Source organism: Aplysia californica, unplaced genomic scaffold (assembly GCF_000002075.1).
Source record: "Aplysia californica isolate F4 #8 unplaced genomic scaffold, AplCal3.0 scaffold00192, whole genome shotgun sequence".
In the NCBI taxonomy this organism is placed as follows: Eukaryota; Metazoa; Mollusca; class Gastropoda; order Aplysiida; family Aplysiidae; genus Aplysia; species Aplysia californica.
Window position 1 is genome coordinate 1130508 of NW_004797462.1, and position 24252 is coordinate 1154759.

General features: G+C 39.7%; 1 protein-coding gene across 1 annotated transcript in view; it reads left to right on the plus strand.

The window, feature by feature from the left end:
• LOC101852626 overlaps positions 1 to 9738 on the plus strand; it is a gene marked incomplete in the record, with an annotated part of 17561 nt that extends 7823 nt beyond the window's left edge. Inside the window, 7 exon segments of the mRNA XM_005098756.3 lie at positions 45 to 60; positions 1314 to 1482; positions 3659 to 3785; positions 5541 to 5737; positions 6196 to 6396; positions 7871 to 8020; positions 8864 to 9738. Of these exon segments, the coding sequence (XP_005098813.2) occupies positions 45 to 60; positions 1314 to 1482; positions 3659 to 3785; positions 5541 to 5737; positions 6196 to 6396; positions 7871 to 8020; positions 8864 to 9528 (1525 nt within the window).
• Positions 9739 to 24252: the final 14514 nt, after the last annotated feature.

Below are 24252 nucleotides of genomic sequence, written 5' to 3' on the forward strand. Positions count from 1 at the left end.
ATGTTGTTGTAATGATCTATCCATCCTTAAAAAACTCTTTCACTGCCCGCGAGCTCTGCGGTGAGATACACGATGTTGTTGTAATGATCTATCCATCCTTAAAAAACTCTTTCACTGCCCGCGAGCTCTGCGGTGAGATACACGATGTTGTTGTAATGATCTATCCATCCTTAAAAAACTCTTTCACTGCCACAAGCCGTGTTTCGTTGCTTGTGATACCCCCAACGCTGGACTTCCTGCTTCGAAACCACACCTACTTTTGTAATAATTGAATCTGAAATCTCAGGCTGAAGAATTATCGTTTTTAGCAACATGTTGAGATAGGTCATTATTTCCCCTTTATTTTCATATGATACATGTGGCTGTTATTGAAAATTGAAGTAAAAACTCTTTAATGTGTCCGACGGTAGGCAAAATCAGAAAGTAGGTCACAGATAGGGCTTGGTCCAGGTGAGAAAAACCAGCTGGTAGTGAACAAGTTAAAGGGATGATTTAATATAAATAATGATTTTTGTATGTATGCTGCATGTCTTTATGCTGTATAGCAAGCTCTATCTGTGTGCTTTACTTTACTTTTGCTTTTACTTGTACTTTTTCATTCCTCTGTTGCCGTCAGGCGTCGAGGGGAGATGCAGTTTTCTATGGTAGGCCATCTCCGCAGCTCTTTCAGTTGTGATATTATAATTTCTCAGGGTTTCCTTGACCCCCTCAATCCACCTTTTGCGTGGCCTTCCTCTTCCTTTATAGCCTGAGTGCATGTATGTATTTATCATGCTGCAGAATATATCTTTTGATGGAGATCAGTAATCCTGTGATAGCTTAACTATTGACTGTGTATAGATTTGTGAGGCAGCGTGGTGAAGTCAGGCGCTTGGCAAAACAATCAAAGGGAAGAAACTGGCATTTTTCCCTAGCTTTGGGAATTTTTATCGGATTTTTGTTTTTTGGCTCAACACCCTCCGTGTCCATTAAAGAACACATTTCTGTGTGGATTGTACTGAAAAACGTCAATTAAAGGCATGAAAAATGTAAGTTTTCTGTTTCCATGTACTCTCCTGGTAAGGAAATAACTAAATTTTGGCTGCCATTTTCTTGCCAATTTTATGTCTGAGTCCCCACCTCCTTGTATCACAAATATCTGGAGTTGCCTCCAAAATAAATGAATGTTTATTTTCATCAAAAGAAAGATAAATACAAAAAACCTGTAAGATTATACATCAATAACTCCACATGCTAGAAAACTGACGAGTGCCTGACTCCACTGCGCGTGTTTGTATTTTATAAATGTCCTTTTGTTTTGTCTTTCTTTGCAGACATTCGAAGGAAGATTTGGCCTAGAAGTAGCGGCTTGCTTGGCTGTGCTTGATACAGTCCAACAGCTCGGGGTCACAACCGCCAAAGCAAAATGGCCGAACGATGTGTGGGTCAGAGGTCATAAGCTGGCCGGTTTTTTGGCTGAGGACGGAAAATTTGAAATACCCGGTACGTATAGTATTGGATTTGTGTTAAACAGTAGAATTTTTTCTAGGGTGGGTTGTGGTTGGCGGGTGCTCTGGTGTGGTTCGCTCCTTCTTTCCTGTCAAACATCTATCATCCTTATCTCTCCTCCTCCTTTTTTGTGTGTCTTACTCTCTTGTAGCACATCTATCATTCGGCACTTATATGAACTTATTGTGTTGTAGGTGCCTTAAAACTCTTACTGAAACTAAAACTAGAATTGATATTTCTTTTAATAAAAAGAACTTTCGAGTTATAGAATGTTCATTTTGAATCCAACGGAGGTCTTTTTTTAATAGTAGAGGGTTTTACGGCGCTCGCAACCGCATAAGGTCACATGAGCGCCAAGAGGTGGGTGTCAACAGAGAAGTCTTTACAGGGAATCAGACTTACTCTGCTCACCTCTCTAGCTTGAACAGCACAAGGTCTGCTTCGACCATCAAGGCACCCCGGAAATAGCAGGTCACAAGAAAGAGTGTGACAAACATACAAAAGAAGTAGAGGAAAATGACAATTGTAAGGATTAGGAAAGAAAAAGCAGCAGTTCCCTGTTTTAGATCAGGCACAGTTATGAGCGGGACATGAATCAGCCCATTTACAATTCTACTGTGCTTGAACGAGAAATGTCCCCCCTTTGGGAATGGCTGAAAGACACTACAGTCAGTGGCACTGCCCGGATTTCCTTGAAAATTGAATTACTTTGTGTGAACTTTCAGTCGAAAAGTATTCTGTGGTCATTTTTTTTCTTCTTCTTGACAGTACTTGGGAAAAATTCATTAAGTCCTTTCTCAGTTGTTGAACCAATGTCCGGACATACCACGTGACCTGCCTGCAATGTTTTGAGCTGTTTTTGAAATACATTGTTATATCCTGAAATATGATTGGGCTTGAAAGAGTTGTTGCTGTTGTTGTTTTCAAATCCCTTTAGCTGCGAGCATTTCGCTCTTGGCAGCGCAATGCCTCCCCAGGAGATAGATCATGGACGTGCATGTGAACCATCAGTTGTTGTGTGGTGTTGACTGACTGTATATGTGCTTGTTGTTGTTGTTAGCGATCCAGTAGCATCTGAGCGTTAACTCTTCTGCATGATGCCATTCGGTAATAGTTGCATGTTTGTTCTAATTGTTGTGTTGAGGAGTAGAGGCAATTAGATGTGTGGGGTAGCTTGGGAAGAAAACATCCCCTTAAATCAGTTAGTTTTCTACAGAAAAACAGATGATGTTCCACTGTCTCTGAGGGGTAGTCACATAGTGGGCAGGCAGCAGACTGCTTTACTCCAATTCGGTTGAGATGTTGGTTGAGGGGTACATGTTGTGTTCTAAGTTGGAAGATTTGTATATGTGCTTACGTTCTCACCTCAGTTGTTGTGTGGTGTTGACTGACTCTATATGTGCTTACGTTCTTACCTCAGTTGTTGTGTGGTGTTGACTGACTGTATATGTGCTTACGTTCTTACCTCAGCTTTTCCGTTCCTTGTGTAAAGTATAATAATTTAGTGGGTGTTTGGCGGGTGCTCTGGTGTGGTCTGCTCCTTCTTTCCTATCAAACATCTATCGTCTTTATCTCTCCTCCTTCTTTTTTATGTTTTGCTACTCTCTTGTAACACCTCTAATCTTCTGGCGCTCATATGACCTTATGCGGTTACGAGCGCCGTAAAACCTCTACTAAAACTAAAAACTACAACAACTGTCGTCTTTATCTGCCCTCCTTCTTTTTTATGTTTGTAACTCTCTTGTAGCACCTCTAATCTTCGGCACTTATATGACCTTATTGTGTTGCAAGCGGCGTAAAACTCTTACTAACTAAAACTAAAAAAGTATATATTTGTGAGTGAAGCCCGTCTTCCTACCTCATCTCTGACTGGGACCTGTCTTGTTTTCCTTACTACTTCTTCGTTGGTGTCAATATTGCATCATCATAACTGTCCCCCCGTGGGTGGTTGACGGGTGCTCTGGTGTGGTTTGCTTCTTCTTTCCTATCAAACATCTATCGTCCTTATCTCCCCTTCTTCTTTTTTATGTTTGTTACTCTCTGGTAACACCTCTAATCTTCTGGCGCTCATATGACCTTATGCAGTTGCGAGCACCGTAAAACCTCTACTAAAACTAAACTAAAACTAACTGTTCCCCCCCCCCCCCCCCCCCCCCCCCATCCCCACCAGGTTCCAACAAGTGCCTTATGATCCTGGGGATTGGTCTGAATGTGAACGCAGACACTCGGAGAAGCGCGGAGCTGTGCAGCATCGCGACAAGCCTGCGCTGTGAGAGGGGCGGGCTTCCTGTGCCCAGGTTTGTCTGCCAACAATTTTTACTCTAGGGAAAAGTTTCCCATTTTGAGTGGGGCATCGTGGGGAAATCAGACGCTCGTGAAAATAGTAACGTCAGAGAAATTGTATTTTTTGCGACGGTTGGCCAATTTTCATTTTTTTTAAATTATATCTTTGGCTCCATAAGTCCATTAAAAAAAAAAATTATGACATGATTTTATTGAAAAACATTTATTAAAAGCAACAACAAAAATTTTAAAAATAGAAAAATTGCAGTTTTCAAGGCCTCTCAAGCTTTGAAAGTAACCTAACTTAGATGACCATTTTCTCGCTATTTACCTCTGACACCAGGTGACCCCCCCCCCCACCTCCTTCCATCTAGTCTAGCCTGCACATAGTAGTTTTTGACCCGGACAAAAATTCTTTTTGTGATGTTCATTTTCGCTGTGTTTGTGTTTTCTATACAAAGAATAAACCTATGTGGGTGGTTGGCGGGTGCTGTGTGGTTTGCTTCTTTTTTCCTTTCAAACCTATAATCTTCTGGCGCTCATGTGACCTTATGCAGTTGCGAGCACCGTAAAACGTCTACTAAAACAAGGATAAACCTATATTTTAAAAAATCTCGAGCTTGAAAATTCCATTTGCGATGTGCGTGCTAGACTGCTGTTTGTTTGGGAGTGTAGTGAGTGCGTGGTATCGTACGCTAGACTATAGTGTGGAAGACCCTAGTGCAAATCCCCAGAAGTGCCTACTGGTACTGCATCCAGACACATTGGGAGTCCTCTTTAAAGGGAACAACATGAATCCAGAAACAGCAGTAACCCAATTTAAACTGAAAGAAAATCAAATCCCTGTTGTTATTTTTTTGGGTGTTCTTTCTTCAATTGTAACAACTTCTGTAAAGTGAAAACCCAGCTAATCTGAAGAAAATCGGGAGGTCTCACGGATATTTTTGTTTAACTTTTTAGCTCCGAGAGGGGTAACCCCACTACGCCGGGGCCATTTTTTGGTGCTAAATCTAAAAATGACAAAAACGTAGTTAAATTGGTCCTTAAATGGGAACTAGCAAACCTATTTGGATAGTTCTTCATCTAATGAATGAACTTCCGGTATAAGGGACCTGTTTTTGGCAGTTGCCAAAATGTAATTTGATGTCGAAGTCGTCGTAAAGAAATGTGCCCGAGTCGCTGTCAACGGCCCACCGGCACAGTGGTTCCGACTGCGAGCTGCTGGGAGCGGCTTGCCGGAGATAAAGAGGGAAACAGATTCCACAGTGTGGAGTTTGCTTGTGTTGTCAGAGTAGTTAGATCCTATAATCGATTGTGACGTCTGTTTCAGAGAAAGTTTCTTCGCCAACGTAGATCCCGTAATCGATTGTGATGTCTGTTTCAGAGAAAGTTTCTTCGCCAACATAGATCCCGTAATCGATTGTGATGTCTGTTTCAGAGAAAGTTTCTTCGCCAACATAGATCCCGTAATCGATTGTGATGTCTGTTTCAGAGAAAGTTTCTTCACCAACATAGATCCCGTAACTGATTGTGGCGTCTGTTTCACAGAAAGTTTCTTCGCCAACGTAGATCCCGTAATCGATTGTGACGTCTGTTTCAGAGAAAGTTTCTTCGCTAATGTAGATCCCGTAACTGATTGTGCTGTCTGTCGCGCTCATATGACCTTATGCATCTGCGCGCGCCCTAAAACCCTCTACTAAATAAAAAAAATAAAGAGAAAATTTCTTCGCCAACGTAGATCCCGTAACTGATTGTGGTGTCTCTTTCAGAGAAAGTTTCTTCGCAAACGTTTGTCTGGCCCTGGAGCAGAAGCTCTCCACCACTAGTCAGGTGAACCTGGAGGCCTTCAGGGCGCAGAATCTTTTCCAGCCGGCCAGCAGTGTTTCCGTGACGTGCTCGTCTGACGGCAAGTCGACTGACGCCGAGTTTGTGGACATCTGCAGCAACTGGGAAGTTAAGTTCAAAGGTGAGTTGACGTGGGTGGTTGGCAGGTGCTCTGGTGTGGTTTGCTCCTTCTTTCCTGTAAAAAAATCTATCGTCTCCATCTCCCCTCCTTCTTTTTTGTGTTTGTTGCTCTCTTTTGACACCTCTAATCTTCAGTGTGGTGTGTGTGGTTGTCGGGTGCTCTTGTATGGTTTGTTTCTTTTTTCCTATCAAACATCTGTCGTCCTTATCTCCCCTTCTTCTTTTTTATGTTTGTTACTCTCTTGTAACACATTTAATCTTCTGGCGCTCATATGACCTTATGCAGTTGAGAGCGCTGTAAAACCTCTACAAAAACTAAAAACTTAGGTGAGATGTGATGCTTTGCTGATTTTCAGGTTGTTTTTTATATTTTTAAAAATCATTTGGCATCTCTGAATATAAACTTCTCTGCATTATCTGTATTGCTTGATCTACCTGGTTGTCTGGATCTCTCGACAGAGAAAAACTCTGAGCAGGTGACACAAGGCAGGTCGGACAAGTTTACCGTACGCCCGCGCGTGAGCCGCACACTGATGGTGGTGTTCACAGGGAGCTTGGAGAAGACCGTGGCCCAGCCGCTGGCTCGATGGCTGACCTCCCTGGTCGACACCACGCAGTATGTTGTCTCCCTTGTGCCCGAATCCTCCGTCACCCGATCAGGTGGGACTCTTTGCCACTTTGAATTTTCATGGTCTTTTTTTTTTTTTTTTTTTTTTTTTTTTTTTTTTTTTTTTTTGGTAAGTGTCATAATATGAGCACGCAGGACAAATTAAACTTTTTCAGTTGGTAGGAAATTTTGAATTTTGCCTGGATGGCGGCCGAAGCCTACTGTTATCACCGGGTACCCATTCCGACTTCGATGAAGTGAGGAAAAGTCATACAGCATACCTCTAGCAAGGACACAATATCGCCCCCATGACAGGGTTCAAACTCATGACCCTTCACTCACAAAGCACAAACGGCACTTCTGTCTTGCAAACTACTCCAAATGAGTCTTGAATTATGTACTCCAAATTATACATCTCTAGGATACAGAGAGATCTAGATCTGAAGTCTTGCTCTAAAAAATACTATGCACCAAATACGCGCCAAAATTTTGAAAACGTCGATACCACGAAGTAAACATTTTGCGTGTCTAAACGAACTCAACGTGTTGGGAACATGACTATGCCAAATGTATCTAGAAAAAGTCAATACAATGAAGTTTGGCCTGAAGTATCCATCGACACTGTGAAGCACTCATCCAAACAAAGTTGGATATCGAGATTCTAGATCTGGAAATAGAAGCAGCTGTCTCACACACACGACGAAGCACGGGACCGAAACGGAAGTAGTCCCCAGTAAAATATGAAATGGCTAATGGCAGAGTAAAAACATCCGAGAGTTTCGATTTACAGGTAAAAACCATAAACCTGAAAAATTCAAAGGTAGTTTTTGAACTTTGAAAATATGTCCACACGTAACCCTTTGTGACAATTCTTAACTGAATCATATTTTTGTAGATTTGATGGGCACCTGTGTAAAAAATGTATACTGACCTCACAAACGGGCTTAGCTCCATTATAATAAGATAAATGTCACATCGTGCTCGCACTAAATAACTGTTGTTATTATGTAGATCTGTTTCTCTTCATTCAGACTAATTATAACATACGCACGCTCTTATGACCTTATGCAGTTGTGAGTGCCGTAAAACTTTTACTAAAACAAACAAGATAATAACATTGTTATTATTATTATTGTTAAATATTGTTATTATTATTTTTATTATTGTTGTTATTGTTATTATTATTATTATTATTATCATCATTATTGTTGTTGTTATCATTATTTTTATCATTACTATTACTATTATAACGTGATTTACTATTTTTATTATTATTATTATGCTAACTGTTTTCTTAAATAAAATTAAACTAAACTAAATAGGTGGGTGGTTGGCGGGTGCTCTGGTGTGGTTTGCTCCTTCTTTCCTATCAAACATCTATCGTCCTGATCTCTCCTTCTTTTTTATGTTTGTTGCTCTCTTGTAACGCCTCTAATCTTTGGCACTTATATGACCTTATTTTGTTGCAAGTGCCGTAAAACTCTTACTAAAAAAACCCCAACAGCTTCTGTTGTTTCCCTTGAACAGTGGACTGGTGCAAAAACTGCTCTCTCCTGCTGCTGACCAGTCTACCTAGTCAGCCCGATGTGCTCCGAGATAACGTCCAGATTTTTCTGTCTTCTGGCGGTCGTGTTATGGCTGCCGGCACGGCGTCTCAGTTTATGGCGGAAGTCTTAGGTTGGTAGGAATTTGTTGTTGTTTGGTTTTTTGGGGTTTTTTTTGTTAGTTTGTTTAATGTTTGTAGGAATTTGTTGTCGGGTTTGGGTTTTTTTTTTTCCAATTTATTTAACTCTTTATCTCTGTGGGGGTAAACTCACTGGGCTGGGGATCTGTTTTAATACTAAATCTACAAATGACGAAAAGGTCACTAAATCGGTCATTAAATGAAAACAAGTCAGCCTGTTTTGATAGTTCTTCATCTAATGAATGAACTCCTGATAAAAGAGACCTGTTTTCGGCAATTGCCTAAAACTAAAAGTAATTTGATGTGGAAGTCGTTGTCAAGCAATGTGCCGCACCGAGCCGTTGTCAGCAACTCACTGGCACAGAGGTTCCGGCCGCGAGCTGCTGGGAGCGGCTTGCGGGAGATAGAGAGGGTTAATTTTATTAAATCATTATTTTTTGTTGTTGTTCTACGAGTTTATGGAATTGCTTTGATTTGTCTACTTCAAAAAGTGGGTGGTTGGCGGGTGCTCTGGTGTGGTTTGCTTCTTCTTTCCTATCAAGCGTCTACCATCCTTATCTCCCCTTCTTCTTTTTTGTGTTTGGTACTCTCTTGTAACACCTCTAATCTTCTGGCGCTCATATGATCTTATGCAGTTGTGAGCACCGAAAAAGCTCTACTAAAACAACTTTAAAAAAAATAAACCAACTTCTCTGGGTCCACAGTTGTACGTATGAGAAAAGCTCTGCTGGCTTTATCATTACTGTTATTAACGTGATTTGCTATTACTACTATTATAATTATTATTATTATTATAATTATTATTATTATTACTATTATAACTGTTTCCTTAACAGGTGTGCCGGTGAGAAAAGCTCTCCTGGCTTCGTCTCACATCCACCCAGAGCTGGGTCTCTTACACCTGCACACAACTCGAACCTCAGCGACGTCCACCCGGCTGGCCACCACCACCACCGGAGAACCTCACCGGCTGGACAACGACCAAGTTTGTGCCCCTGGCGCCCCCTCGCTGCACCCCAACCCTCTCCACTCTCTTCTCTTCCCCACAAATCCTGTGTGCTTCCAGTTTCTCGAGATGGGACAATGCCAGCTTTCCAGCGCCTCGTCTGATCCCTCCAATGATTCAAAGGAGAACTGCGACAACAAGAACGGAGCGCCATCTGCAGTCGTTGTCCAAGAAGCCGACATGCCGAAAGAGTGTCGCGACCCTGGTGGAGATCACGTCTCGGAAACTGCTTCGGCATCTTCTACCGTCTCTGAAGTTATTGCGCATTGTGTCGATGAAGGACTTTCGAAAGTGGCTGTGTTAATGTGTGACTCCGGGCAGGGAGGGCGTGTGCTGTTGTGTGGATTTGACCTTGGGGTGCTGTACTCTACCCGCGGCCTGGAAGATTTGTTCACGGCGAAAGGTGTCACAGCTGACGAAGTTCGCGCCGTAAGCACTGATAATTTCCACCGAGATAACTTACTCTTGTATATGCTGGATAAAATATTGGGATGAATATCGCCAGTCACATCAGGCATGAGCAAGCTTGTCCAAGTGGTTGACTTGATAAAGATTTCCAAATATCTTGCAGGTCAAAGCAGGAGACCCTTGAGTGAAATCGGCTGAAAATACCCAAGTTCTCAGAAGTGAGACGAAAACTGACATTACAGTATAAATGTTTCTCAAGGGCATTTCATTAGATGAATAAATGTTAGATGAAGGATATCTATTGCTTCCATTTGGGTCAGATATGATGAGTTTTAATTTTCAAGACGAACAGTTTTTTATTTGTTTCAGTATTAGGGGGTCACCTGGTGGGCTGGAGCGAGTGAAATTTCTCGCGGGCTAGATTTGGCCCACGGGCTAGTAGTTTTTCCGTGCCTGAGTTTCATTGACAATGACTATTACTTTCTTAGAAAAAAAAAGAAAGCTTGCTTTGATGACGTCCTGGAAAAGATGCTTATTTCTGTTATACTTTCTAGCTCACTGTATTTAGAGTTGTGATAGGCTATTGATCATTTTTTTCGTTCTCTCAGGCAAAAATGACCTTGTGACTCTCAGGATTGAGTGATGAGGATAAATATTTTGGTTGGATTAGCATATTTCTTACAGATGATAATGATAGTATTATTAATAATACTAACAATAATAATAACTGCATTTATATTGTGCTCTTACATGCTTTACAGCTTGCTCTCTGTGCTTTGTTACTATTTATACACACACCCGGCATTTCTATATGTGTAATAGTTAGGCACTCTGCTGTTGCTTACTGGGGGAAGGGACCCGAGTTCAATTCTCAAGTATATCGGACTTTGTGCTGCTGGAATGTTGTATCCCCCTCAGCACGGGTCTGTCTGCTGGGATGTTGTATCCCTCTCAGCCCGGGTCTGTCTGCTGGGATGTTGTATCCCTCTCAGCCCGGGTCTGTCTGCTGGAATGTTGTATCCCTCTCAGCCCGGGTCTGTCTGCTGGGATGTAACAACATGACAACATAGCATCCTATGTCTAGATGGATAACAACTTAACATCACATCCACTGGCTAGATGGATAACAACTTAACAACATGGCATCCACTGGCTACAGCTTGAGTGGGATTTCTGACTCACCAAAAGAAGAAAACATTTTAATTTTTGAGAATAATTTGATCAATAATATGTCTGATATTGAACGAAATCCTACCCTATGAGCAAGCTCGAATTCAGTTTTTTTTTCTTTTTTCTTTTTTTGTTGTTTTAAAAAAGATATACACGTAGTTTATGTACAAAAATTCTACGGCACTTGCAACACCATAAGGTCACATATAGGCGCCGAAGATCAGAGGCGTTTATGGGGAGTAACGTACGAAGAAAACAAGGAGGAGTGAAGATTGGGATAGACGTTTGATAGGAAAGGAGCAAACCACACCAGAGCATCCGCCAACTGCTCATGGACTCGGTTGAATGACTTACCTAACTCGCAGCTCTTCCTGAAGTGGCTTTGTTCATCCTTATCTTCCAGCAAACAAGAACTACTCTAGTCTGAGAGCCGTTATTGGCCTACATGTTGGTGTCCGGATTGGACTAATCAGCCATCTCTGGACCCACAGTCACCGTCAACAGGCGAATTTGTGAAGTCACGGTCATCTTCATATGCGAAGGACGAATAACAGCAACGTGTTGGTGGTTACATGTGTGTATTCGAGGGTGTCCAAGTAAACTTAGGTAGTCATGTTTTTCAAATTTTACAGCAGAGACAAAAGAAACTGATTTTCTTGAAGCATCTTAGGTGGACTAACTTCATTTTCATAGGGAGCCTACAAATGCCATGACAGACATTAGGCTCCCTTATAAAAATGAAGTTTATCCACCCAAAACGCTTCGACAAAATCCGGTTGTTGTTTTTTTTTTGTCTTTCCTGTAAAGTTTGAAAAACATGGCTTACCGTAGTTTACTTGGCGACCCTTGAGAGTCATCATGGTGAAATCAGGCGTTTGTCAAAATAAAACAATCAAAGAAATTGACATTTCCCTATTTGGTCATTTTTACCGGTTTTTTTCTCTTCTCAACACCTTTTATGTTCATATAAGAATGTATACGTACGTACGTTTTACTGGAACTCGTTGATAAGAGGCAGGAAAACAGAAAATGTTTAAATTCCCAGGACTCTCAAGATTTGGAAGTCACTAAACTTTGGCGGACTTTTTCTCGCTAATTTTACCTCTGAAACAAGGCGACCCCCACTTTCTTCAATCGCAAATATCTCGACTTCTATTCAAGATAAATGGCTATTTTTTTTTCACCGAAAGCAAGACAAATAAACAGGCTTTAAGATCATACCAGTAACTCCATATACCCCAAATTGAGGAGCGCCCAATTCCACCACGTTGTGACACACAATATGTATGTGAGACGTGCTGAAAAAGTGAGTTACGTCTCGGATTTTAGCCCTATGATACGTAATCAAATCCATAGGCTGAGTTTGTATTATATCTTGTTAATGAAACATTGAGTTCTCAGTAAGGCAACCAATGGTCATCATCATCATCATCATCCAGTGCCAGATCTGCAACCAATTATATTCAACAAATATGTAATGCACTTTCGGTGTTCGTTTTTTTCCCTTTGTCTGTGAAGATTTCCCTATACTTTTATTGTGCTTTGCTGAAGGAAAACCTGCCGTATAATATTGTGATTGCTGAGTGTCCAGTCTACATAGATATAATATATGTGAGACGTGCTGACAAAATGACTTACTTCTCGCAATTCACAAATGGAAATATTGGCAAAAACTCAACACCGAGGTCAAATTAGTAGATCTTCTAATGATGCTCTATTTTTTTATGTATCACATGCCTCGTATTATTTCCTACTTGTAAATTGTAAAACTTCACTTATAAGCATGCTGTTCCTATTTCCATAAGGCTTGAATTCGGGAAGTAACTCATTTAGTCAGCACACTTCCCATATGTCCATGGTGGACTGTGTGAAATATACTGGTCGTTACTTAACCTGCTCAAACAGTCATGTCTGTCCAAGACAATCACCGTCCTAATGACCACATCCCACTTCCCCCCTTACGTTTTTTTCTCAAATACAATTATGACACTGTTCTTCGTGGCGTGACATATCCTCAAATATCTCTTTTTTAACTGGTGAATCAACGTCAACCTCACTTTGCACCGCAGTTTGTCTCAATTTGTCTTAACGAAATCAAATCATATTTTTCCGGAACAGTTGGGGCTAGATTAAAAAACTTTTCTTCATAAATTTATATGAAATGCTACAAATCTCCTTCTCGCGGAAAATGGGATTATTCACTGCACTTCCCGCTTCTCACACACATTTGTATAGGCATATGGCCTAAGTCACAGCTCATCAATGACACTTTTTAGTGGCAAAACTTGTTACAAGAAATTGATTTGATAGAGAACACATTTTTTGGCCTAAAGGTTCTCAAAACATGATTCAGTAAAGATAGTGACACGGTCAGACAAACAAGACGGACTTGCTTTGAAAAGGGATGTTATATATTGTTGTATATGGCTCTTTTCCTCTATACAGACGGTCAATTTAGCTTAAGATGGTCTCAAGGTTGTCTTCATGCAGCTTCTTTCATGGCTAATTCTTCCTATGTTTGAAGCGCAGATTCTGTCTCAGTGCTTGCATGTCAGTGACACTGACAAAGGGATATTACCCCAGTTGTAAACCTTATAAAATATATAGAAACCACCCTCCTGGATTTTTTTTATTAGTATTTATTAATGAATTTTCCAGAGTACCGCTAGCAGGTGTTTACATAAATATTTAACTGTTAAGATAAATTGATACAAGTCATTGAGGGAAGTTGGAGCGTCTGTGTGCGATAGTTTATGAAATATTTGACAATAAGTTGTGCCACAAATTTTTTCTCGCACTATAACTGGTCGCTTTTAGGACAAGCAGGCTAACCCAGATTTCTGGGGTTTCCAGAAAACTTGACCTACACCAAAAGTAGGCATTGCCCTTCGTATAGGACTAAATGTATAGGAGAAGTTTGGTTTCATTGGTGTGTATATTTGTTTGGTTATAGAGAAAACTCTCCTTGTCTTTTAAAGTTTGGTTTCATTGGTGTGTATATTTGTTTGGTTATAGAGAAAACTCTCCTTGTCTTTTAAAGTTTGGTTTCACTGGTGTGTATATTTGTTTGGTTATAGAGAAAACTCTCCTTGTCTTTTAAAGTTTGGTTTCACTGGTGTGTATATTTGTTTGGTTATAGAGAAAACTCTCCTTGTCTTTTAAAGTTTGGTTTCACTGGTGTGTATATTTGTTTGGTTATAGAGAAAACTCTCCTTGTCTTTTAAAGTTTGGTTTCACTGGTGTGTATATTTGTTTGGTTATAGAGAAAACTCTCCTTGTCTTTTAAAGTTTGGTTTCACTGGTGTGTATATTTGTTTGGTTATAGAGAAAACTCTCCTTGTCTTTTAAAGTTTGGTTTCACTGGTGTGTATATTTGTTTGGTTATAGAGAAAACTCTCCTTGTCTTTTAAAGTTTGGTTTCACTGGTGTGTATATTTGTTTGGTTATAGAGAAAACTCTCCTTGTCTTTTAAAGTTTGGTTTCACTGGTGTGTATATTTGTTTGGTTATGGAGAAAACTCTCCTTGTCTTTTAAAGAAACCAAACAAGAAGCAAAAACGTAACTTTCGATTTTCTCAAAACAACATTTTTTGGGATAGCTCCTTGTGCTTACAAGCGACCAACTATAGTATTTGAACGTTTACACTTTTCAACTAACACTAACATGGATCACTTTGGATACTTTTTCTCGACTCGTGGAAGTTTGTGTGATTTACACAGCGATAGGTTCACTGTATCGCTGCAATATATCTCACCTTGGTGGATCGTCAGGTCTTTCAAGGTCTCCCAGCAGGTGGTTTGAGGGTGCCACTGGTTGGTCGTACTTCTTTACTTTCCCTCTGTTGGTTCTGTCTGTCTGTTTGTCTGTCTATTTTATTTTTCACATCACTAAATGACCATTATTTTGTCAGTGTGCTTCTTTTAACTCAAACAAAACAAACAAACAAACATGTTCTATAAAATTGAAACTCTCTAATTTTGTTTTTTTGACTTTCCAAGAAATCTGATTGAATTTGCATACAATCTTTTTTTTTCTTTCTTGAATTCTATTTCCATCAGGCCATACATGACTTCGTGAAAGGCATGAAAGTACGCTTTTGTATTTACATTATAATTTATTTGCCTGTATTTGTGTCCCTTATAGTGCGTGACATGAAAATACACATTTATATGATTTGTATTTATTTGCCTGTATTTGTGTCCCTTATAGTTGGTGACATGAAAATACACATTTATATGATTTGTATTTATTTGCCTGTATTTGTGTGCCTTATATAGTGCGTGACATGAAAATACACATTTATATTATTTGTATTTCTTTGCCTGTATCTGCTATCCACACATTTATATGATTTGTATTTCTTTGCCTGTATCTGCTGTCCACACATTTATATGATTTGTGTTTATTTGCCTGTATCTGCTGTCCACACATTTATATGATTTGTGTTTATTTGCCTGTATCTGCTGTCCACACATTTTGTTTTGGGTTTTTTTTGGTTCTCTTTGTTGCCACAGTCAGTTTGTTGCATGATCTTAGTCGACTTGGGTTCTGATGACTCCGATGTAGTGGGTGGTTGGCGGGTGCTCTGGTGTGGTTTGCTTCTTCTTTCCTATCAAACATCTGTTGTCTTTATCTCCCCTTCTTCTTTTTTTGTTTGTTACTCTCTTGTAACACCTCTTATCTTCGGTACTTACATGACCTGCCTTATTATGTTGCAAGTGCCGTAAAACTCTTACTAAAACAAGACTCCGATTCTCTTTTTTTCCTCCTTACTTTTTTTTTCATGGGGTGTATGTGTGTAGGGTATACTGGCAGTGAAATGGACTATTGTATACATGTACTATTTTTTCTTTGGCGCCCAACTTACATTGGGATTTTTACAATAATTATTGAAGAAATTTGGGAAGTTAAGTCTTTTTGCAAAATGTTGAAATGCACACTCCTGCACTGGACCATATGGCATCGGGCAACTGGAATTGCAATTTATTCTAAACGTTTGCAAAAAACAGAAAGTGTCGGATGTGAGAAAAAGAGCATATGGAAAGAAGAGAAACAAACTGGGTGTGTTGTACGTTTGTCTCTCTCTCTTCCCTGATGTGATAATCCAATCCCCTGTGTACTCTCTGTGATGCTGCTGAAGTCTTTCCCCATGTTTTGGGCACCTGGTCACAAGGGTGAGAGAGAAGCCCACCGAGGACGCTCTTCCACAAATGGAAAGGAAGCTCTTCAACGCTCAAAATGTGATCGAATCTTCTCTGCCAGAATTGGTCTCACTGGCCATAGCAGAAGCTGCAAGTCGTCTTACTCTGTGTTCATTTCTTCTGTTTCTCTTTAAGACAAAAAAATTATCCTCTGTGTGTTTGTTACTCTCTGGTAACACCTCTAATCTTCGGCCCTTATATGACCTTATTGTGTTGCAAGTGTCGTAAAACTCTTACTAATACTACTAACTAAAACGTTCTCCTCCGCAGCAAATGTATTGCTGATCTAAATTGTGTTGGTGGGGGTGTAAAAACCACTTATACTTATTACTAGTTATACAATGAACAACGTATTTCAAGGGATAAAACCCTGATGCATTGGTCATCACCATCAAACAGTGTTGGACTAAGAATGGGAGATTTTCTGTGTCTTTTGGTTTAGAGAAGTTGTTAAAGTAGAAGGACAAAAAAGGGTGGTTGGCAGGTGCTCTGGTTTGGTTTGCTCCTTCTTTCCTATCAAACATCTATCGTCCTTATCTCCCCTTCTTCCTTTTTGTGTATGTTACTCTTGTAACACCTTTAATCTTGTGGCGCTCATATGACCTTGTGCAGGTGCGAGCGCCGAAATACCTCTACTAAAACTAAAATAGAAGTTAGTTTAGTAGAGGTTTTACGGCGCTCGCAACCGCATAAGGTCATATGAGCGCCATCAAATAGATGGGAAAAAAAAAAGGGAGATTTTCTGTTCTTTTGGCGTACCGCTGTTGTCAACTGAGCTGTGTTCTGTTTGTTGGAGCTGGCTCCTCTGTTTCTGATTTGCTTTTTACTGTACGAAGGATTCACAGTTGTGCCATGTTGTTTACAGAAGCTTGAAGTGCAAGCCTTATACTGGGGTGCCCACTTTGGCTGGATGGGGCCGATCACCCGACTCGATCGCTTCAAATTGAAAAACAACACGTTTGTCTTTTAAGCGACCGAGTTGGCTAAAACTAATAACAAAAACGTTTGTTTTTAAGGCGTTTCTTTAGGCGACCGGGTCAGACGATCGGCCCGATCCGCCAATCCCATCTGTAGTGGGCAACCCGTATAGGCCTCCTTCTCTTCCTTCCTGTGATGGTTTATGCTCATGCCCCCCCCCCCTCCCCCGTGTTTCAGTCTTTCAATGTAGTTGAATGTAGATTTTTCAAATGCCACACAAGTGTTGAGTGTAATGAATCCTGAATGTATCCATGTACGCTGCTTGTGTTGAGTGTAATGAATCCTGAATGTATCCATGTACGCTGCTTGTGTTGAGTGTAATGAATCCTGAATGTATCCACGTAGGCTGCTTGTGTTGAGTGTAATGAATCCTGAATGTATCCACGTAGGCTGCTTGTGTTGAGTGTAATGAATCCTGGATATATCCACGTAGGCTGCTTGTGTTGAGTGTAATGAATCCTGGATATATCCACGTAGGCTGCTTGTGTTGAGTGTAATGAATCCTGAATGTATCCACGTAGGCTGCTTGTGTTGAGTGTAATGAATCCTGGATATATCCACGTAGGCTGCTTGTGTTGAGTGTAATGAATCCTGGATATATCCACGTAGGCTGCTTGTGTTGAGTGTAATGAATCCTGAATGTATCCACGTAGGCTGCTTGTGTTGCCGTTTGTTGCCACTGTTTTTTCCACAGGTGCAGATTCCCGGGATAACAATTGAATTCTGGGTTTCTGAAATTGTTTGGATTTTACCTGACTTTATACTGTCTTCATAGTGGGTGGTTGGCAGGTGCTCTGGTATGGTTTGCTCCTTCTTTCCTATCAAACATCTATTTTCGTTAAATCACTCCTCCTTCTTTTTTGTGTTTGTTTCTCTCTTGTAGCACGTCTAACTCTAATCTTAAGAACATGTATGACCTTATTGTTTTGCAAGTGTTGTAAAACTCCTACTAAAATTAAAATGTCTCGATACAAGATGTATTTGACAATATATTATATATGGTCTATCAATTTTGAGACTTTGCGTGCAAGTTTCCATGGGGACTGGAAAGTTCCTGGGTTTTTTCTGAGTTGCCAGTTGGCACCACTATATGTTGGACGACGTGGTGGAATCAGGCGCTCGTCAATTGTTGGGCATGTGGTGTTATTGATATCATGTGAAAACTTATTCATTGCCTTGCTTTTGGTGAAAAAACACCCATGTTGGTTGAATAGAAGTTGAAATTTGTGATTGAAGAAGGTGGGGTAGCCTGGTTTCAGTGATTAAATTAATGGGAAAATGGCCTCCAAAGTTTGGTAACTTCAATAGCTTAAGGGTCCTTGAAAACTGAAAAAGTCATACTTTGTGCCTTTAAACAAGGTTTTCCAGTAACATTCACATGGAATTGTTTTTTCATATGAACATAAAAGATGTTGAGCCAAAAAACAAACTTTCGCTAAAAATTGCCAGACTGATGGGAAAATGCCTTTTTCTTCTATTTCATTATTTTGATGAGCGCGTCATTTCACCGCGCTGCCTCACATTTTGTTCTGGGGATGTTGACCTTTGCGTTCATGCGGAGTATTCAAAGTTCCCGACCGGCGTCTGTGGTCTCTGTGTCTGTTTGTGTGGATTTTGTATTTGAAGCTGTTTTGATACCAAGTGGGATGATAGATATATATATACATAGTGGGATGATAGATATATATATATACATAGATCTCTGCTGCTCCCCCCCCCCACACACACACACCACAACGATCTCTTCCCCAACAAGAGAGTATCTTGCCCACTGTGGGTTCCAAACTTGAGCCAGTGCGCTTGTGTGATCTATGTAGTTGTTGTGAGCACTGTAGAACTCAAACATCTATCGTCCTTATCCCCCCTCCTTCTTTTTTGTGTTTGTTACTCTCTTGTAACGCTTCTGATCTTCTGGCGCTCATATGACCGTATGCAGTTGCGAGCGCCATAAAACCTCTACTAAAACTAAAAAAGTAGAACTCTTACATTGACTTTGAACTTAACGTGGGTGGTTGGCGGTGCTCTTCTTGTGTGGTTTTCTCCTTCTTTCCTATCAAACATCTATCGTCTTTATCTCCCCTCCTTCTTTTTTGTGTTTGTTACTCTCTTGTAACACCTCTAATCTTGGGCACTTATATGACCTTATTGTGTTGCAAGTGCCGTTAAACTCTTAGTAAAACTAAACAAGGTCTTTTGCTGAAGCGGCACATGTACAGTGGACTCCTCTGAACCCCAACTCTGGGACGGACAGATTTTCTTGAATATAATAATAATAACGATAATAATAATAATAACGATAATAATAATAATAATAACGATAATAATAATAATAATAATGATAATAATAAAAGAATAGCATTTGGACAGTACAAATTCCTGCTCAGCAGCAAATCAATGTGCTTTACGACCACATAATTATATATATATATATATATATTATATATATATATATATATATATATATATATATAATTACCGTTGTCTATGGCCGGGTACCCATTCCCACTTGGGTGAAGGTGAAGTGAGGGAAATTTGTGGCAAGTGCCTTTCCCAAGGACACACGAGTCCGGTAGCCTGACCACTAGACTACCTACGCTACAATAATATTGATAATAATAAAAATAATAATATTAATAATAATATTAATAATGAAAGCAATAGCCTATTAATGATAATAATAGTGATAGTAATATTGCTAATGATAATAATAGCCTAATAAATAATAATAATAATAATAATAAATAATAAATAGCATTTGTATAGCGCATATCCCCGCTCAACAGCAGGCTCTATGCGCTTTACACTATATTATTACCCCAGCAGACCATAGAACACTCTGAAACATTCTCAGCTTCCCGGGACGCATACAGTGCAAGCAGCTGATTAAGCGCTCAAACACTAACAAACTGACAAGATCTTTCACTGTCTATAGCCGGGTACCCATTCCCACCTGGTGAGGTGAGGAAAATTCGTGTAGTGTAAAGTGCCTTTCCCAAGGACACAACATCGGGCCCCTGACAGGATTCGAACCCACAACCTTACGGTTGCGAGTCCGAGAGCCTAACACTAGGCCACCGACGCCACAATAATAATAATAATAATAATAACAAATATTGCATTTGTATAATGCTGTATCCCTTACGAGTATTTGATCAGAGTTCTCTGTATCGATCAAATTCAAATGATCACTTCATTTATTTACACAAGATAAAAACATTTCACATGAACAAAAAGCCAGTCCAACCACATAATGGAAGAGGTTTATCAAACTTCATACGTGAATCATATGATTTAACCGGGATATCCCGATTTTTTTGCCCCAAATAATTTAGCAAAATTCGATCTTTTTGTGTGTGCATAATTTCTGATTATTTTCCTTTATCATTTTTGTTAAAATTAACAGAATCGCATAATTTCACATTTTTGGGCTCAGTTTGCTTAATTTCAGAATTGAATTTTTCTTGCATAAAACGACGGGGACAGACAAATTAAAATAAGGTAAGCGAGTTTTGTCTACAAGAAAAGTTCTTCTGAAAGCTCAGAGCATTCTACTGAGAACAAACTGTTCATGGTTGTGACTTGTACATTTCTATTGTGCTACGAATTAGATAACAAATAACAATGGGTTTTTTTAAAGACAAGTGAGGCGTACTGACAAAATGAGTTACTTCTTTCAATTCACAAGTGATGAAACAATAAATGGACATGTTGGTTGAAGATGGAGACTGAGGTCAAATTCGTAGATCTTTAATTGATTGATGCCATTTTCTTAAAGTATACCTTTTGTTAAATCTCATGTAAGTTATAGCTTGTCCAGACTATTGCATCTATAAATGGTCGCTTTTTAGGACAAGCGGGCTAACCCAGATTTCGGGGTTTCCTGAAATCTTGACCTACATCAAAAGTGGGCATTGCCCTACCTATAGGAGAAGTTTGGTTTCATTGGTGTGTATATTTGTTTGGTCATAGAGAAAACTCTCCTTGTCTTTTATAAGAAATTGAACAAGGTTCCAAAAACTTTACCTTCAATTTTCTCTAAACAGCATTTTTCGGGATAGCCCCCTTGTGCGTAAAAGCGACCAAATAATCCATTTTTTTCTCGCAAATAGCATATTTTCCCACTGGCGATTGAATGACGCTCATTCTTCTAGGTTGTGTGTTTGGATTTTTGCATTTTTGTTTTTGTTTACAATAGATCGCAAAGGAAATCTTCTGTAGTGATGGGCTGAATTGTTACATTTGTCTGTCTGTTTGGTTAAAGATTTTGGGGCAATAAGCATTGCCATTGCTGGTGCATTGTTATTGTTGTTGTTGCGTTTTTAATGCTTATTCACAAGAAAAGCAGAGTTTACAAGTAAAAGCTTTGATGACTTCAGCAGTTTTATGAGGCTGTCTATTGTTCTCTTTGTGTGAGTTGTCAGTTTTTGCTACTCGGTTCTGAGACTGTGAGTGAATGTGGTGATGTGGGGGTTTTATTTTCACACTCAAATAAAGAAATGTCTTATTGCATGGATTGTCTCACCGCTTATTTGTGAGAGTATATGGTCGCTTTTAAGGACAAGCGGGCTAACCCAGATTTCAGGGGTTTCCATAAATCTTGACTTACTCCAAAAGTGGGCATTGCCCTACCTATAGGAAAAGTTTGCTTTCATTGGTGTGTATATTTGTTTGGTTATAGAGAAAACTCTCCTCGTTTTTGAGTGAAAGTGAACAAGGGGCAAAAACTTTACCTTCGATTTTCTAGAAACAGCTTTTTTCGGGATAGCCCCCTTGTGCTTAAAAGGGCCTGATTAGGAAAGATCTACCCCTAGCCTTAAAAGCGACCATAATGTATGTGTGGACTAATTTGAGTTGAAAACTATCTTTTTTTAGATGAGACCTTTTTCTGGGAAAATGTTGATTTCTCTCCGTACACACATTATACACTTCTTCATGTATTTTATTCAGGAATAATAAAGATGTGTTTATACATATATTATTATGTGTGTCATGACACAGTGGAATGAGGCAGAAATGTGTTTTTAGATAATGGACATAAAAGATTTTGAGCCCCCCCCCCCCTTCCCCCTCAGATGAAAATTATTATGTAACAGGCGGTAAAATGTCATTTTCTTCGATTGCATTAATTCGTGTAATGACTAGTGCATGGTTAGGAAAGAGCTACACCTAGCCTTCTCGGACAAGAGCGTAAAATCTCGGAGGGTCTGTGTGCAAGTTGGGCATGTTAAAGATCCCTTGGTGGTCTAAAATCGATAAGAGTAGGTTTCGGCCGCCACCCGGGCAAAATTCAAAATTTCCTACCAACAGAAAAAGTTTAATGTGTCCCGCGCGCTCATATGACCTTATGCAGTTGCGAGCGCCGTAAAACACTTACCCCCAAAAAGTGCCTGATTTCACCACAATGCTGAAAAAGAACAGTACGTCACAGTATGTGTTCTAACATTCTTAGGCTCATGTCATGAATGGGATTTAACCCTATCCGTACGCCCTTGGGTCAATTTGTACCCCCGGGGTTATATTCTTCACATTTGAGAATACTTCTTGTACGAAGGTCTTTTTGAAACTTTCAGTACATGTATTTCTCAAAAATTCATTTTGACAGACTGCTATGCAAAGTGTACTCATCGGATTAGAGAATAAATTTCCTCTTTGGAAAGTGGTGGCACAGAGATGCCCACGTCATATGGATACGATAGTAAAACACGACGTACGGATAGGGTTAAAAAAACAAAAACAAAAAACCTCCCTCTCCTCAGACCTTTATGATGTAATCTGAAAACTACTTATACTTTTATACTTATAGAAATGACACACGAAACGCGCTGATCACGAACAATTGTTTGTTTTTCATTTTACCTCGATTTCATTTGTGTCAAGTTAGTACATTGTAGTTAGTTCACAGTATTGAAATGCCATCGATAGATATAGGTCTTATAACTTCTTTACTTTCTCTCAGTTGTTTTCGATCTGTCTGTCTCTTACTTTTCGTGGGCAGTTGGCGGGTTCTCTGGTGTGGTTTGCTTCTTCTTTCTTATCAAACATCTAATGTCCTATCTCCCCTCCTTCTTTTTTGTTTTTGTTACTCTCTTGTAACATATCTGATCTTCGGCACTTATATGAACCTATTGTGTTTGAAGTGCCGTAAAGCACTTACTAAAACTAAAACTGTCTTACTTTTCCGCAACACTAAATGACCATTATTGTGTCGGAATTGCTCTTCTCAACTCACCGAAGACGAAGATTCTGGATGGGTGGTTGGCGGGTGCTCTGGTGTAATTTGCTCCTTCTTTCCTATCAAACATCTATCGCCCTTATCTCTCCTCCTTCTTTCTTTGTGTTTGTTACTCTCTTGTGACAGGTGATCTAATCTTCGGCACTTGTTATGTGACCTTATTGTGTTGCAAGTGCCGTAAAACTCTTACTAAAAAAAAGAAGATTTTGGTTATTGAACACCGCTTGAAGACGATCTGTTGAGAAGTAGAACTTTTTAATTCATGCAGACATTTCAGTTGTTTACTTTACTTTATATCTGAAACTTTAAAATGGCAAGCAACAACATACATGTGCTAACTATGATGAAATGTGCATATTTGAGTTTCTGAATTGTGCAGTATAGTTGGAAAATGTGCTGCACCCTGGTCTTTGGTCTACGGTCGAACGTTTGTGGTGGTTGGTTGGCGGGTGCTCTGGTGTGGTTTGTTCCTTCTTTCCTATTAAACAGCTATCGTCTCTTTCTCTCCTCCTTCTTTATTTTGTGTTTGTTTCTCCCTTGATCTTCGGCACTTATCTGACCTTATTGTGTTGCAAGTGCCGTAAAACTCTTACTAAAAAAAAGAACGTTTGTGTCCGCTATAACATCCCCAAAAAGTGAAATAAAACTAACAAAGCAAAGTGCGTCTCTAAAGACTTGCTTACATAACAATCAATAATTTGGGGGTTATTTAATGTGCTCATCGTGGGGCCAAAAGTTAAAAACTGCGCTTTTATTATTGTATGTATCCCCCCAAGCCAGTTTACAAATCTGGGACTTATTGATGATAACATCGTATGCCAAATGTTCCACCGAAATAAAACAACGGAGAATTACATTTGGGCGAGATGTAGAAGTAGAATCATTTTGAAATTTGCCGCCGCGCAGGATTGAACTCACGGCTAAAAACTTTTAAAATAATTATCGTTGGTAAAAATTGATTTCATATTCGGAATCAGCGTCTCAAAGTAAGCAAATTCGTAAGCGGAGAACCTGATTTGGTGCGTTATCATGTATATTTTAGCAATTTTATTATTTAGTTGATCGTCAATTGTGAAGCTGTGTATCAAGGTCACTCTGTGCGTTGCACGTCTGCAGTCAAGTCAAAGCTTCCGGTTCTACTTCTACACACAACATGGTAGGCCTAGTATGGCCACCCTTTTCGAAAGACACTGTTCTGCTATATCAAAATGCACAGGGGAAAGGGCGGGG